We start from the raw sequence: 15,456 nt of genomic DNA, 5'->3' as shown, positions 1-15,456 counted from the left end.
CAGTACCTGAAACGAGTTCTCCTACTTGGTGTCCCACCAGCAGAGCCAGCTGGGCCTGGACTCTCCAGCTGTGGGTGCTGGTCCCCGGCACAGCTGCTGCTGCCGCCGTTCCCTGAACGCAGCCTCCGGACATGAATTTTAACTTTGTGGAGGTTGTAGCAAGAGGGTGGAGGGTTAGATAAAGCTTTGTAGCATCTCACCATTTCCCTGTGTGGAGCTCTGGTCCCTGCAGGGTGTTTGACTGACACATCGTCAGGGTGACGGCTGTTGCAAGGCTCAGTCTTTTTTCCTCTACCTCTCTTTCCTTTGCTTGCTCCGGCACAGGAGAGAGGACACGGCGTCACAGTTCCTAAATCCCCCGCTGGTTTGTCTCTGGATTCCCTCTCTGTTTCCCACTTGAATCTCTGCTACGAGAGTTGCAGCTATTGCAAACAAACAGGCATTGTGTCATATTTCAACATCCCACTACAAAGCCGACTCTGCACACGATAAAAATGAGCTGTCCATATGAGCAGTCCTTGCTTCTTGCTAGTCCGGGTGGCCATTGAAGCCCAACTCCCCAAAAACACCCTGCAGTCTGTCCCAGGCTGCTGGGCAGCAATGCTCTAGTGAGAGGAGCAGCCAGCTGGCCTTGCACAGCTCATCCCAGCGCCAGCCTGAATGCAAGACTGGGAGGAGGAGCGGGGCGGAGAAGAAGAGGAGGAGGAGGAGATAACTCCCAGCTTCAATTCTGCAGTGCAGCAGCAGCTGCTAAGAGTTCTGCACTGTTGGGCACCAAAAATCCTTTCCTGCTCTTAGTGTCCAGCTTGTAAAGAACAGAACAGAAAGGAATGTCTTTCCATTTTACAACTCTTGCCAGACACAAACATCCATCTGCGGAAATCTCCTTCCATCTCAAAACACTCAGTTAAGGGAACAAGTAATGGACATTCTTCTACAAATAACCAGACATGTACAAAAAAAGCCAGTTTGAGGGCCAGCTTGAGAATTGGGTAGAAAAGAAGTGTTACGTGTCTATTATGTGACTTTCAGTACTGTCACAGTTCTATGTCCAGTAGAACTAAAATACAAAACAGTAGGAAAAGAAGCTGCTTTGATTTTTAAAGACAAAAGGCTGCACTGTTTCTATCTAAGAGAAATTTCCCTCTTTACTCCTACAGAACACACCTCAAACATTGGTGACTGGGTTTGGATTGTTGAGCCCTGCTTCAAGAAGTGGAAGTCAGAGAGCTACATCTCACCTCAAGATTAAACCAAATATTCAGAACAATTTCAGGGCTGACTCTCTAGTGGTTACATTTCACTTCTGCTTTCTGCTAAATCTGGGCTGAAAACAACAAAAAAAAAAAACAAAAAAACCCTCCTTGTTTCCAAAGCCTTCTAAGCACCATGAAAACTCTGTGGCTAACAGAGTAGATCAAAAAGAGCACTGTTGCTCTGATTGAGGGAAAGGCTTGTATTGTAATAGGGATAAGGCAGAGGAGTGGGAGGACCAGCAGGAAAAGTGAGAATTAACTAGCTAACGGCATCCTAGTCAGGCCTCAAAAGGAAAATATTCAAGCAGGAATTGTGTATTTTGATTGGCATTCAACTCCAAATATTACAGATACTCTCTAGAAACACCTCTGGAGATCCTGCAGTAGAGTATTCTTCTTGGGTAGAAAACCTCTATATGGTATTCTGTGTGTCAGGAAGTTCCAAGACGTGTGTGCATGTTGTTCAAGCTAAATTTGAACAACTGCAAATTAAAAAAGAAACCCAGCTAACTGAAAGAAGGGAAATTTAAGATCAATGAAAGCACTCAAAACATACTCCTTCCTCCCTGAGCCTTGTGCCAACTCTTTTTGTTTTCCTATTTAAAATATCATTTAGTCTTTCTCTGGCTGGCACAAGAAACTCCTACACAACAAAAATGATGCCATCTGTATAGTAAAATGCTAAAAGCAGTTAGCCAAAATCCTATCAAAATTCAAAGAAAAGCAACAAGGAGCACAGGGGAGCTACTTCTCGATTCATGGGGAACATTAGAAATTAGTAAATACTTAATTTTAAACAGCAACAAGCTAAATCGACAATGTTTCAAAAGAAACTTCATCTGACAAAGACAAAATTATTTTTCACACTGAACACACGTTCACAGAACTGTGGGGAGAGAATTCTTTTGGAGCTGGGCAGGAGCAGCAGAGCACCCAGCCCAGCAGCTCCTGCAGCCAGCGTGGAACCTTGCTCCCCATCCCATCTCCTCCTGTGCAACCTTCACCCTTGCAGAGAGAGAGAGAGCAAACACATCTTATCACATCTACTTCAGTGCTCTTCCCTTCAGGATAAGGGAGGTAACCCACAAGCTCTTGCAGTAAAATTCAGTTTTATCACTCAAAACACTTTTAAGGAATTATTATATTCCCAGCTGACTAACCATGATTCTGTGGAAGCATGTACCCAGATAAACAGCTGACTTGCTCCCTACAAAACCCAGACACTGAGATGTTCAACAGCCTGATGAAGTGGGTAGTACCACCTTTCAGTCCAAAACAAAAAACATGGAACAAGAGAGATTCCTCTCCAGGAAGGGAAAAACATGGGTGTTACCAGTTTTTTTCCTCCACTTCTTAAAAAAACTGTGCACAGCCAAGTAGGAAGTTTCTCTTAAGTTCTGTTCTACTCCCCTCATGACATTCACCAGGATGCCAATACCTGAGTCCTGCTGAGGTGCTGACATGCCTGCTGTGGCTGTCCCAGAAACATGCAATTCCTATAGTGTAAGAAGGCTGAAATGAAAAATCCACCCTGAATTTACCTGTGTTCCATGGAGAAAGGAACAAGAACTGCTCATCAGACAGCTCATGACAGAGGAACTCATATAATGGCATCTCAACAGCTGAACCTCTTGGGATGTAGGCAGTGCCCACAGCCTGTGTCAGCTTAGACATCATCAGCTTAGACAAAAATCTTTAAAATGTCTGGTTTGTAGGGGTTGCACACCATTCCCAAACTCCCTCACCTGTCTGAACTCATCCAGAATCCACATTGGGCAGATGAAACAGCAGTTACCAGCAGGTATGAATTCACAGAGAATTATTATCTCATAGAGAACTGCTAATCTGCCAACTATGCAACAGCTTCTACTCTGTCAGCTCAAATAAGCATCAAATCCAGTGACCTCTTTTGTCAAATAGTGAACCACTCAAATCCTTGTCTCAAGTTTTAAAAAATGACACAGCAAGGCAGTTGCAAGAAAGACAATATTCAATCGAACTGCAAACCTGTAGCCTCGGTTTTAAACTGTAAGCATGAATCATTAGGCTTGGAATGTGCTGGTCAGTGCTCAAAGCCCTCTGGTCAAACTTTCTACATTTGGTCACAGAACTACTGTTTAAAAAATGCACTGAATGCATCCCAGTGCTGTACTCAAGTGCCAGCAAAAACTGCGGTCTTGCTCTCAGGGGCGAGGTGCTCGGTGACGGCTGTTAAAGGTCCCGTTCCTTTCCCAGCAGTAACTGTTTAATATCACAAACGTTTCCCTGCTCCCACCCAACCTTCTCCGCAGGCGGCCCGGCAGGACAAACACTGGATACTCCACACCCAGGCAGGAGCTCCCGGACTCCGAGAGCACAACAGAACCACCCCGATGCGGCCGGGAAACCTGAGCGCAGGCTGAGCGTCTGCCAAGGCCACGGGATTGCTGGGCAGCGCCCTCGGGCCGGCGCTCCCGGGAGTTTTCCAACGGGACCGCTCTCCGCGATCGACCAGCGCTGCCTAAAGAAGCCTACCATGCTCGGCTGCATCTACCCTGCACTGTACTGCCTGAAATTCTTTACTTCTCATTGGAAAAAGCCTTTCTATACATTTTCTCTTTGTGTTTTAGGAAAAAACCTTTTTATTGCTTTCCCCTAACTTTACAATGCTGTTTCAGTTACTTTGTATAAATAGAGCAGGGAGAAAAAAAGAAATTTTTTAGGATAGCCTAACTGGACGACTGGGTTCTGAATTCTTTTATACAGTCTCAAAGATCTTCCGTGAAGCAAGGAGATAAAGCTTTATTTATTTTACAAAGTGACATGAAATTTGATGGCACGCTTTTAATATTTTGTAGTAGTAATTTCCAACTAATGGTTTAGAACAACACTCCCCCAGTACCACCCCCTACTATCGCCCCATTATTTTAGTTCAAGATATCACTAAAGCAAACTCTCGGCTCTATAAAGGATCTCTAAAGGAAGCATGAGCAGCGTTACATCCTCCCCACACAGCAGCGGCCGGCGGAAGCTGTGCAAAAGCTCCGGCGGCTCCTCGGCCCCTGCCCGCCCCGCGGGACTCTGGACTCCGATAAGGCTGGTCCAGCAGACTCGTTTTGTTTAAATCTACTCAAAGATTACTCATGAGTCGACTTTGGAACATCACCTGAAACTTCCAGCAAGCCAGAGTGATTCACCCCTTGGCCACCAGCCCTCGCACATCTGCTCTGCGGTCCGGTAGCCCTTACCTGATGCCCAGGGAAGTCTCCTTCGTCCCGGCTTTCCGCCTTCAATCGCCAAAATACGACACCGACCCTTCCTTTCAAAGCAGTTTTCAGACACGTGAACAAAGTTCAGCGGACTGCCAACACCCCCCACCGCACCGCAGCCATCCCGCCCCCGGGGCCCCTTCTCCGGGCAGAGAGCGGAGGCGGCCACAGCCGCATCCCCGTCCCGGCCGGTCCGCTCCTACCTCCCGCCGCAGGCACCGCTCCCGGCCGGCCGCGCTCCCGCTCGCTGCGCCGGGCGGTGCCGGCCCGTCCCAGCCTTAAGGAAGCGGCGCGGGCCGGCGGCCCTGCCCCGCCTCGCCTCCAGCCACTGGCGCTGCTCGGCGGCTCCTTCCCGCAGGGCCCCGGCCCCTTCGGAGGAGGGGCCAGGGCAGCACAAACGCAAAGGAAGAGAGAGCGGAGGGCTCCGGAACTCGGCGGGATAAGGGGCTGCCCCGGGAGGGTCGGGCACTCCTGGGGATCAGCGCTCAGCTTCCCAAAGAGCCGCTGGCCCGGACAACGGGGAAAGAGAATTGTCGGGGAGCAAGGCAGCGGTGCGGATTCTGTGCATTGCACAGCTTCCCTGAGACAGCTTCCCACCGCGTGTCCGGGAACACAATCCCACACAGCACTGGCAGCCAAAGCAGGAAAGTGTGCTCCAGTCTCACAAACTGCTTCCGAAACGCTCAGATAAACTGCTCCATAAGCCCAGCAAGACGCTCAGGAAGATGCACAGGAAGTTGCACGACGCAGAACAGACTCATCTAGTAAAAAGGCCTTCCCACTGTTTAGATTAAAAAAAAAAACCCACAAACCCAAACTGGTTTTATTTGGTTCCATTGTCCAGGACAACCGAGAAAAACATTTACACCACTGCAGCCTTTACACAATCTGATGCTGTTGAAATACCACTGGTTTTAACATTTTCTGACCATCTTTCTTGTGTACTTGAACCACTTTACAAGGATTTTGTGTTTTTTTTCTAATTGCATAGATGCTCCAATAAAACTCCAAGCATCAGAATCTGGGAGCAAGAATGAGGAATAAGAGACCAATGAGATTATATCTCTTCCGAAGTCAAATAAAAAAAAAAAAAATCAGATATTCTTCCATTATTAGCTCTTTCCTGAACTTGAAACACACCTCTTACCATAACACTAAATGTTTCCCTTGGGCCAAGAAAAGCACCTTCTGTATTGTACTGCCATATGAGCTCCAGTATCCTCTGTTACATAAATACAAGCACTTCCTGCCATCACTAGGAAAGGCTGTTGTTCTTACCTCTGAGAATCCAGATCCTAAACCTATCCTCAAACACTTCCCATTGAATTGTTTTCAAAAACTGGCCTGTGACAATTAGCTGCAGTCTGAACACTGCAGCTCACTTCCAGAGATGTTTACTGTGCTTTCCTGGCACATGTCACTCCAATGTGCTTTTTCCTTACACAGAACAGAGCAAACTACAGGACCAAAGGACAGCTAGAAGTTCCACTCTCAAAACTCTGGCTCATCTGGTCACTCTGTTCCTCCTAACTCCCCCTCTGGCCAAGCTTTCCCACAGTAATTATTTGATCCTGTATCAACAGTGCCCTGGTGCCCAGGTAAGAAGAAGCAAAATGCCTCTAGTTAGCATATGAATGGCATGCCATGCATGCAGATCCCGGCCAGGAAATGTAATGTGACAGCAAAGATTTGGAACAATAAGCTTCCATCCATCTGATAAACATCCACCTGTCTCCCTCCAAGCCCTCTGCTTTACCTCATCTAATTAAATGAAAGCTGATCCCCACTGGTATTCACAGCAGGAGACACTAAGGCGTTAATCAGCTCAAGCTATTAGCGACAGAATGTCTCTAAGAAAATTACACAAAGAAAAGGTCTGTGCCAAAGAAACAGTAGTTCTGTCTTTCCCTGTGGAGAAACTTAAGGGACACTTGACTTGCACCAGATTAATTTCTCCCCCCATCCTTTTATGAAGCCCAAGCAAAACAAAACCATACAGAAGAGTACCGACTCTGTAATTCAGTCAAAAATGATGCACACCTCGATGAGGATCCCAGCATGTACCTCTGCTACAGGGAGAGCTTCCCTGCCAGCTCAGCAGGGTTAATACCATTTAGTATCTGTCTTAGAAGCAGGGCACTGTGCCTCACACACAGAGCTGGCAGGTGGAACATGGTCCACACTGCCACAGGAACACGAGGCTGGTACCGTGGAATCAGCACTTCAGAGCAGCAGGCTCGGCAGTGAGGGCACAGGCACCAGTTCCTTGTTCTCTATTACTCTTTCAAAGCCCACTCAACCACTTGGTCTCTCTTTGCCTATGCAAAGGCTTATTCTGCCCTAAAAACAGGACAACACCCCCCCTTCCACACCCCTTTGCATGAGCCCAGTGATGCAAAAAACCAAAACAATGGAAAATGATAGGTCAGCAAAAATCCCACTTCACTCTACAATAAAAAGGAACAATGCAGCCCTTATTTTTCTTGAATCCTTCATTGTCTGGAATATTTCTTGCAATGTCTGACAATAGTTTCTCTTTTTCCTCAAAACTATTGAGCTTCCTTTCCCTCCCACAGAAGCATTCAACAGAACTCAAACACATCAGGAAGGACTGGGATGTCTTGTTAGTGTCTCCTACTACGGTCTGCTGCATCTGGGGCCCTGCTTATCAGTTTGAAATTCTTTGTGTGTTTCCCCACTGTAAAAACCAAATCCTTTAAAGCTGTTTTATCAAAAGCAACACTCTTAGCTTCACCAAATAATAACAAACCAGCAAGTATAATGAAAGAAGGCAAATGCAATAAGAGAATTACCCAATTTCATACCAAAAAGTATGAACAATAATAAAATAATATTTTTTTTTTCAAGCATCAAAGTTGAATTGACATTGCCTTGTTAAATAAATACTCTGTGGACACTTACCAGTTCTTTTTTTAATCAGAACCCATTTGAAACAAACTTCAGCAAGAAAAGAATATACAGAAGACAGATTTACAGACAGATTCCTCAGGAGCTATCATAGGCTAAGCTGTTAGCATCTGGACTGTCTGGATATCTGGTTTTGGTCACTACTGAGATTTAGGGATTCCAGCCTAGTCTCCCACAGGCATGTGGCCAAATCACTCACACACTGGCAGTGTGCTCAGGAATGCAAAGAAACTGGAGTGCCAGAGGTCACACTGAAGCATCTCCTACACAACCTTACAATCCTAGAATCTTTAACTCCTTGCCTTCAGAAGTGGCACTGAAGTAGGCACTCAACTGGCTGTTTGGAAGAACACCACATGTATTTTAAACTGTCCACCACAGAGCTGAACAATATACTTAATACTTCAAAGGCAATACAGTAGTTACAGGAAGTCATGAAGTGACTTCAATGCTGCAATGGGCGTTTGACCCATGACTATGATACACACCACCTGCAATTCCACAATAATTTCTCAGTTCCTTGGAATCCAAAAGGAAAAGGCAAAAATCCCTCAGGATCAAGAGGAACTATAGACCTAAGTGAAAAAAAAAACCTATGAAAAAAAGGTCTTGCCATATATTCATTCAAGACACAGATAAATTTTTATTAACCAGGCATTCATTCCATCTCAGCTTTCTTGTAAAGCACATATGGTGTCAGCCACACTAAAAAATGGAGGAGTTGCTGGCAGTTGCTAATGTATCATGACTTCAGCCAAATGAGTTACTGAAGTGACAGAAACTTTAGTTCCATGAGTTGTCAAGAACATATTGTCAGTAGAGGCAAATTCAAGACTCCTGTGTTGAAATGGAAGCAAAGGAGCTTTATATCCAACGTGGCAGAATTAAAATTGCCCAAATTTTCTTACCTCCCATTCACTTGCAAGCTTCACAGGCACCTCTATGCCCCTCTTCTCCAGCTGTTCCAACTTGTAATCCTCATATTTTCTGTATCCTGCATATCCTCCACCTGTAGCTACCAGAACATGGAAGGGTCGCAGGCGGAAGACTTGTCCCACCGAAGCAGTGTGAAGCTTCTTCCTGTCTGGAACAGAAAAAATCCCAGACTTCAGGAAAGAGAACAGCTACACAGTAAAGAGAAAGCAATTCTGTGCAGTGAGGGATATGAGCTTGGGTGATGAAAATGTGATTAGAAAATAAATCTGACACAAAAGGTATGTACAGATGCTCCTCAGTATTCCAGTTATTGCAGTTTACAAGTTACTGTAACTCAACTGACCAACACTAATTGGTCATCCGTGGTTTTAACCTCATCCCTGTCCCTGCCACCCCACATGCTTCCAATATTCTTCACCCCAGAATATGTATAAACTGTGCTCCCTGAAAGCCCTGTGGAGAAACACATAGAATTAGTGTCTGACAGCACTATCACAGTTTCCAGCTGTGAGAACATTGTTCCCCAGCAAATGATTGAGCACATAGTACCAATCTGTACTACTGTGAAGCTTTGTGCTTCTCAGTCATTAAAGCTTTCACTACAGTCAGGGAATCCCCAGACTGTACAGCTAACTGAAGAGAGAGGGAAATGATCACTTGTTTCAGAGTAGGTCGGGTAACAGGAAAACAGGCCCATTTCTGCTGTAATACAAGTCACCACGTGAAACAAAGAAATGTGTAGTATTAAATCTGGTTTTTACTGAGTAACTACCAAGCTCCTCCTGCCTAAGTCCAGCCTTGCAGTCACTGTGAGATACAAGGACACGGTGTGGTCACTAGGCAACAGACCAAGCACGGGGCAGGCACAGCCGTGGGAGTATTTCCCTTGCAAAATCTTCAGAGAAAACAAATCTGTCCAGGGCTAAGTCAGTATTAGACTGTGCTGCTCGGGTCTGTCTGCCAGTCAGTCAGAAGTTCTCAGCAATGAGTAGGAGTCACTACCTGATAGAAAACGTTCAGAACCAATTCTGGATACTGATTGCTGTCATTTCCACAGCAGTCAGTAACTTGCATGCACCAGAATCAAACCCAATGAACTTTAACCTGCTCCATCAAAGTCAGGCTTCTTAGGGTTTGACTCTGTAACGATGCATTAGCAACCAGAAGAATTCAGTCAACACCAACTCTATTTCTAAGCACACATAGAGACAAAGCACAATTGTTCTGACCTCTGGAAAGCTTTAGTTCCAAGGAATTGAGTTGATTAGAAGCATTCAGCCATGATACTGCAAAAAGATGCCAAATAACAATAATTCTTGTCCACATTTTATCAAAATATTATTTCTTAATAATTTCTTTCCTACATTTGTGATTTAAAATATTGCTATATATCCTAAATGCATCAGCTTTGTTCCTCCTTTAAAAAAAAAGAAAATTTCTTTTCTGGGGAGAAAACCAAACTCAAAAAACAAACAAGGCAGCAACTACAGTTATAGTTAAGATTCTAAAAATTATTCTTTCCTAAAGAACAATGCTCAGGGAAGGAGAGGGATCATTTAGAACAGCTGAATGTTTAAAAATACTTTACAAAATACTTGAATTTACAAAGACTCTACAACCTTTCAACTTTGCATCACTATTTCAACAGAAATGTCTGTACACAGACCAATGGTACTCTTTAGCCCCAAAGCCTTTAACTCCCTTCCACCACATCTTTGGTTCTAAGTTAGCAAAGCTGCTCAGCTATTTCAGCAATTTCACAAATTCCCAAACCAAAACCTCTCAGGCAGGAACAGCTTTTCCTGGTTTGGATCCAGAGAGAGGCAGTTTCTGCTTCAAAAGCATTGATTGCACCCATGTGAACATTTCTCTTCCTGTAACAGTGACCAAACCCTGTGGTGTTCCACAAGCCACAGCAAACACAACTTAAGTTGTTGATAAATGAAGAGTTGACTTTTCCCCATCTCCAGCATTAATGAAACAGCACTTCTGTAACTGGTCTGCAAAACATTATCATTGCAAAGGCATCCAACATGCCACTGTCAAGCTTTTTTGCCCTCATGAAACAAAATTCCACACCTTTCTCACACAACTGGAATTCACACAAATTCTAAGACAAGACCACTAGTTACTGATTCTGGCAAGAGATCCAGGTTTAGGCAGCTGGCACTGCTTAGATTTCAGCTGAACATCGTGTTCTCCAGTGATGCTACTGCTGCTCCCTGGAAAGCAGCATGAGAGTGTGTGGAGAGCTCACACCTTGGCACAAGAGCCACCAGAAACAAGGCCAGGGCAAGAGGAAAAAGATGCAGGACTGTCAATGTATTAATAACATTTTTAGATCCTACCCTAAATCTGAAGCCCTCACAGATAAAGCCAACCTCTTCCAGAATCCTCTTAAACACTGAGCATATTCAGCAGAGAATAAAAATTAGTAACAATTTCCTTCTCTGGAACAGTTGAAAAAGACACATTCCCTCAGAAATGCTGCAAAATTCAGGATGAGAAAGGAAACTGAATAATGGCAGGAGTGCTTTAGTTTATGCAGATGCATAATTGCTGCTAGTTTATCCAGATGCATAAATGTTAGATGCAGTAAGATAAATGCTGCTTCATTACTCTGACCAAATTCAGAATTTCTTCCAGGACATGACACAAACACTTAGAGGAGGCCATTATAAGGGATAGAGATAAAATTAGAGAAGAGTTATCTTTCCTTTAAATCCAAATCAGACTCTAAACTATCAATGAATTGGAAAATGTCAGGCTAAAAAATTGACTTGTTCAAAACTCAAAGCTAATTTTGACTAAAATGACCTTCCTTGTGATCAACACTTTGCATTATTTCTCAACTTCCATTTTTTTTTCCTGTAATGACTTTGATTTATAGACAACAAAGAGCTGCTGTTTCTATTCATCTGTATAAGCATATATGTTTTTCAATAATGAAATATCCATATATATGCCAGACAAAGCACTTGGACAGGCAAGTTAACCCAAAGAAATGGTTTTGGAAAATGGGACCAATAGCTCAGCTGGCAAGGAAACCAAAATTGAAGACTATTATTTGTGATACTAATATCTGGCAAAGCACATGCTACAAGTTTCCAAATATTCCTTAAAAACAAACAATAATATTTGATCTTTACAGCATTACACAGCTACAGAAACATCAAGTGCAATTACCATTTTAACCAAGTCCTAAACATTTCATGTAAACCTACTCTGATTTTCTGATCTATTAAAATTATAAGTACAGATTGAAATATAAAAGGATATTTATACCTTTTCTTTCTTATAAGGCTGTTAAACTACTGAAATCTGAATCTCTTTGACTTTTCAAGGTGAACACCTGGTAAGAGCAGCACTGCAAAGCAGGTAATACAGTTGAATATTATAAATATGCATAAGTTTGATGTTGCCCTTCCCAGTCAGTCGCTTCAGTAGGTGTGGAAAGTACATAAATTATTGCTCATCAAGTTCAATTAAGTGGGTTTTAAAATGTAAGAACACTGTCCTAACATGAATCTTTCTGGTAAATTATACCATGTTTTTTTTTTTTAAATGTTTGAACTCTACACTCCTAAGAAAACTAACTAAAGTGCAGGAATTAATTAAGAAAAATAAACCTATGACTAATGGGTTTTAATTTGTATGCAGGAATCATCTGCACTAGAAAAAGTTTCAGATGCTTTGTAAAGTTTGAAAGCAACAAAGAAACAAAGAACAACAGCTCATAATGAATCTTATGAAAAAGGTAAAAATACTTATTTTATTATGTGGAAAACACAGTTTGCAAGCTTGTGTCTAAGAAAATGCCATTAATTGGTCTTTGATGCTGGACTCCCACTCCTTTCATTTCCAAAAATTTACCTTCCCCAATATGAGACCACAATTTGCCTGACTGTGAGTGACCCTGAATTTAAAACCACTTGCAGCTACAACCCATCACTTACCACTGAAAAATGTCCTTGAAGGAGGCTGCTTCCACAGGACTCCAGCTCTAACACACAAGTTCTTATGCACCAGCAAGTTACAGCTGCACAGCAAGCTGCAAATACAACAAACAAGAAGTGGCTGCTTAAATACAAATGTTTAATAATGCAAATGTCAGCAGTTCAGTGCAGTGACCATCTAATATTTAGCAGCTGAATAACAGAGGGAAAAGTCTATTCACATTATAATAAAATTTCCACTGAGCCTAGTCCCTTGTGGTCTACACCTTTCCTAAAAAAACTGAAAAATCCAACAATCCAACTGCTCCTGCAGGTATTTATTTAATGATGCATCTTTATATTTTCTTTTTCTTAAGAAATATTGACATGTTTCTCTTGGGCTGCTGTAACAGTGATACTTTTCTGAGTAATGTAGATCCAAATCTTGCCAATAGCCCTTTTGCAAGCAACTATTTATGTTATAAGCATGTACTGTATCGTGGCCTGTTTGGAGCTCTGAAATGCAAATGGAGTGGTAAATTTTATAATTATTGTTTAGTATTTGGGATTATTCCACTTCCTCTGGGCTGCTACAGCTTTGTCATTTAAGAACCTCCTACAACAGCAACTGTCTAGAGAGACACTTAGGATTTGGTTCATGAAGCTTTTACTTTACCATGCTGGTGGGAAGGAGGAAGAGTGCATAGAGAAGTTTTGGTTTCCATGAAGAAGTAATGGCATTAGACCAAGTGGTGCAGCTGAAAAAGTAAAAAGGCTGCCAGGCGTAGCAGCTCTTCTTTAGAATTTACCTTACCACTCTGTTCACTGGTGAACTCCAGTGAGAGTCATTCTGCCCCTCTGAAAATACATAAAATAGACTTGGGACTGGCCAATACAGAGAAAGGGTTCACCAAGGACTTTTCGTGTGTTTAATATATAACGTTTAATTTCATGTTCGTAATAAATTTGACAAGAAGACATCCAGTTTGTACAAGAACTGTTCCAAGTGTGTAAATAAGCACATTTAAACAAGTATTTGACTGTAGCCTGGCAACACCCTGCTGTCAGACAGGATCACAGGGAAGAGAGGGGCAGTGTTCTCACCCCAACAGCTCAGACCCTTAGGAAGAACCAGATCTTTGTGCAACCTGCTCATTCTCAGGAGGCAGTGCCACAGCTGGGATGTCTTCATCTGCCCTCTGGCCTTTCATCTGCTCTTGATCAGATATGTGGAAGACACAATTACTTCAGTAGCTTACAAGCTGTTGCATCATTTGGGGCCATTCATTCTCAGGAAGTAATTATTAAGAATTTAAAGACGTAATTTCAGGTGTCTACTGAGTTACATATAGGCACCATCCCTTTATTTCAAAGAAGAATCTACAGATTTCTTGTCTAGAAGTCACATCATTATATCAGCACACTTGGTAACAACTATGTTTTAACATTAGCCAAGGACCAAGAGCTAAAGTCTTCTCTTATCCCTATTGCAACAGTGTCAGAGTATCTCACCGTGCCCTTCAGCTTCATGGTCTCTGCTAAAATCCCTGCATTAACCCAAACGTGACAGGACAGACCCTCCCCAAGCCCCAGGTTCCTGTAACCACATGCTAAACATGCCCCACTGCTGCATCATCTCCCAGGATGTTATTTCCTTGGCAAGACAGAAAAAGTGTTCCCACTGCTGCAGAACCTGTATGTTCTACAGAGCAACACGTTGTGATTTGTCATGAACAACCAGGTCACCTGATGCTCTTGGGTCATACCAGGCCTACACTAATTTGTGGACTTACAAGGCCTGTTTTACAACATATTAAAACACTTGGGATAAAAGGAGCACTTGCTCATCAGTAAGCTGGGAGCCTGTGGGCTACTTCTGAGAGATTCAAGAAATAAAGAACTAATTGAATTAGCATTAGACTTAAATTTAGCAGAAGAGTTTTCAAATCCTAAAAAGGAATGGAAAGCATTATTAAAACTTAACGGCAGCCTAAAGCATTAGTATTTGAGACATTTATTAGCCTTCCAACATAACAAAAATGCAGTCAGAACAGAACGAGTTGTGTTGGCTTCACAGGAGCATCCAGGAGCTGTTCCCACTGCTGAGGCAGGGCAGGGCACCTGGGACTTGGTACTTCCTCAGACAGTGGAAGGACACAACACCTAACCCTAAGCTCTTACCAAAATGGCTTTTGCTGTCCAACACTGGAAAATCAATTTCCATCTTACTCTGAAATCTGCCTAAAAACAGACAAAGACAACAAAACTAAACAGTCCCATCTTCCCTGCTCCTGACAGCCTGACCTTGGTGGGTACAAATGCATGTTGGAGTATTGACCCCCTGCCTCTCCCACCCGACTGGAGACTGATGGAGAAGGACCAGTCAAGGAATTCCATGTTAACTGCAGCCCTTCTGTGTCTTCAGCCATCTCTGGACGAGGGACAACACTCTGCTGCCAGCACTGAGGGCAGAGGTAAGAGAACAGAACGCTCTGTGCACAAGGTGTTTTCTCCAGGTTTTGAGAGAGAGAGGGGAATAAGGGGACTGTATGTTCTATCCAAGAACAGGGAACTGTGGCCGAGAAACAGCATTCCTTAAGCTGTCTGGTTGCTATGAAAAGCACAACCCGTAAGGGGATATCTCCTGCAGAGGAGAATCAGTGCCCGGCCAGGAGCTTCTCCTCACAGCCATGCCCCCGCACTGCATAACCCGAGGGGCTCTAGCTGCTCCCCATCTACCGACTGCTGCTCAGCACCTACACACTGACAGCCAGACTGCAAAACCGAGTCAGAACTACACAAGGCCACAAGCTTCTCATTCTTAAAATACTTAACGCCCTTATCGTCCTTTCCAGCTTGGAGAAGGAGGGCAAGGCTCCTTACACATGCCAAGGGCAGGGCCAAGGCTGCAGAGATAACCGCACTCACCCCGGTAGGGAAACGTCAGCGAACGAGGGGCGAGAAGGGGGCGGCTGCGGCCCCCGGCCCGGCTCCTCCTCCCCCGCGGGGTGCCGGCTGTCAGACAGGGCTGCCGAGGCCAGACAAGGACAGTGACAGTGACAATGACAACCCCAGCCCCGCCGTGCCCGTACCTGCTCCGCGCCGCGGCCGCCGCCATCTTCCCACGCCGCCGCCGCCGCGTCCTCTGCCGCG

At 44.0% G+C, this 15,456-nt stretch overlaps 1 protein-coding gene across 6 annotated transcripts in view; it reads right to left on the bottom strand.

Annotated features, from left to right (window-relative positions):
* Positions 1-15,456, bottom strand: part of PISD (phosphatidylserine decarboxylase) — a 24,512-nt gene extending 9,056 nt beyond the window's left edge. Inside the window, exons 1-4 of one of the 6 annotated variants that reach the window (XM_041488899.1) lie at positions 4,708-4,764; positions 4,484-4,554; positions 201-422; positions 7-123 (exon numbers count right to left, since the gene is read on the bottom strand). In XM_041488899.1, coding sequence (XP_041344833.1) covers positions 7-123; positions 201-250 — 167 coding nt within the window. In that variant the 5' untranslated portion in view covers positions 251-422; positions 4,484-4,554; positions 4,708-4,764. Of the gene's footprint in view, positions 1-6; positions 423-4,483; positions 4,555-4,707; positions 5,202-8,340; positions 8,517-12,324; positions 12,420-15,395 lie in introns of those variants that run through there. The other 5 variants (XM_041488900.1, XM_041488896.1, XM_041488901.1 and 2 more) reach the window with 5 other exon arrangements.

This window comes from Pyrgilauda ruficollis, unplaced genomic scaffold (assembly GCF_017590135.1).
Source record: "Pyrgilauda ruficollis isolate IOZ18807 unplaced genomic scaffold, ASM1759013v1 scaffold9, whole genome shotgun sequence".
Classification (NCBI taxonomy): Eukaryota; Metazoa; Chordata; class Aves; order Passeriformes; family Passeridae; genus Pyrgilauda; species Pyrgilauda ruficollis.
Note: the sequence above shows the minus strand (reverse complement) of the source record. Positions and strands in the feature narration are given on the sequence as shown.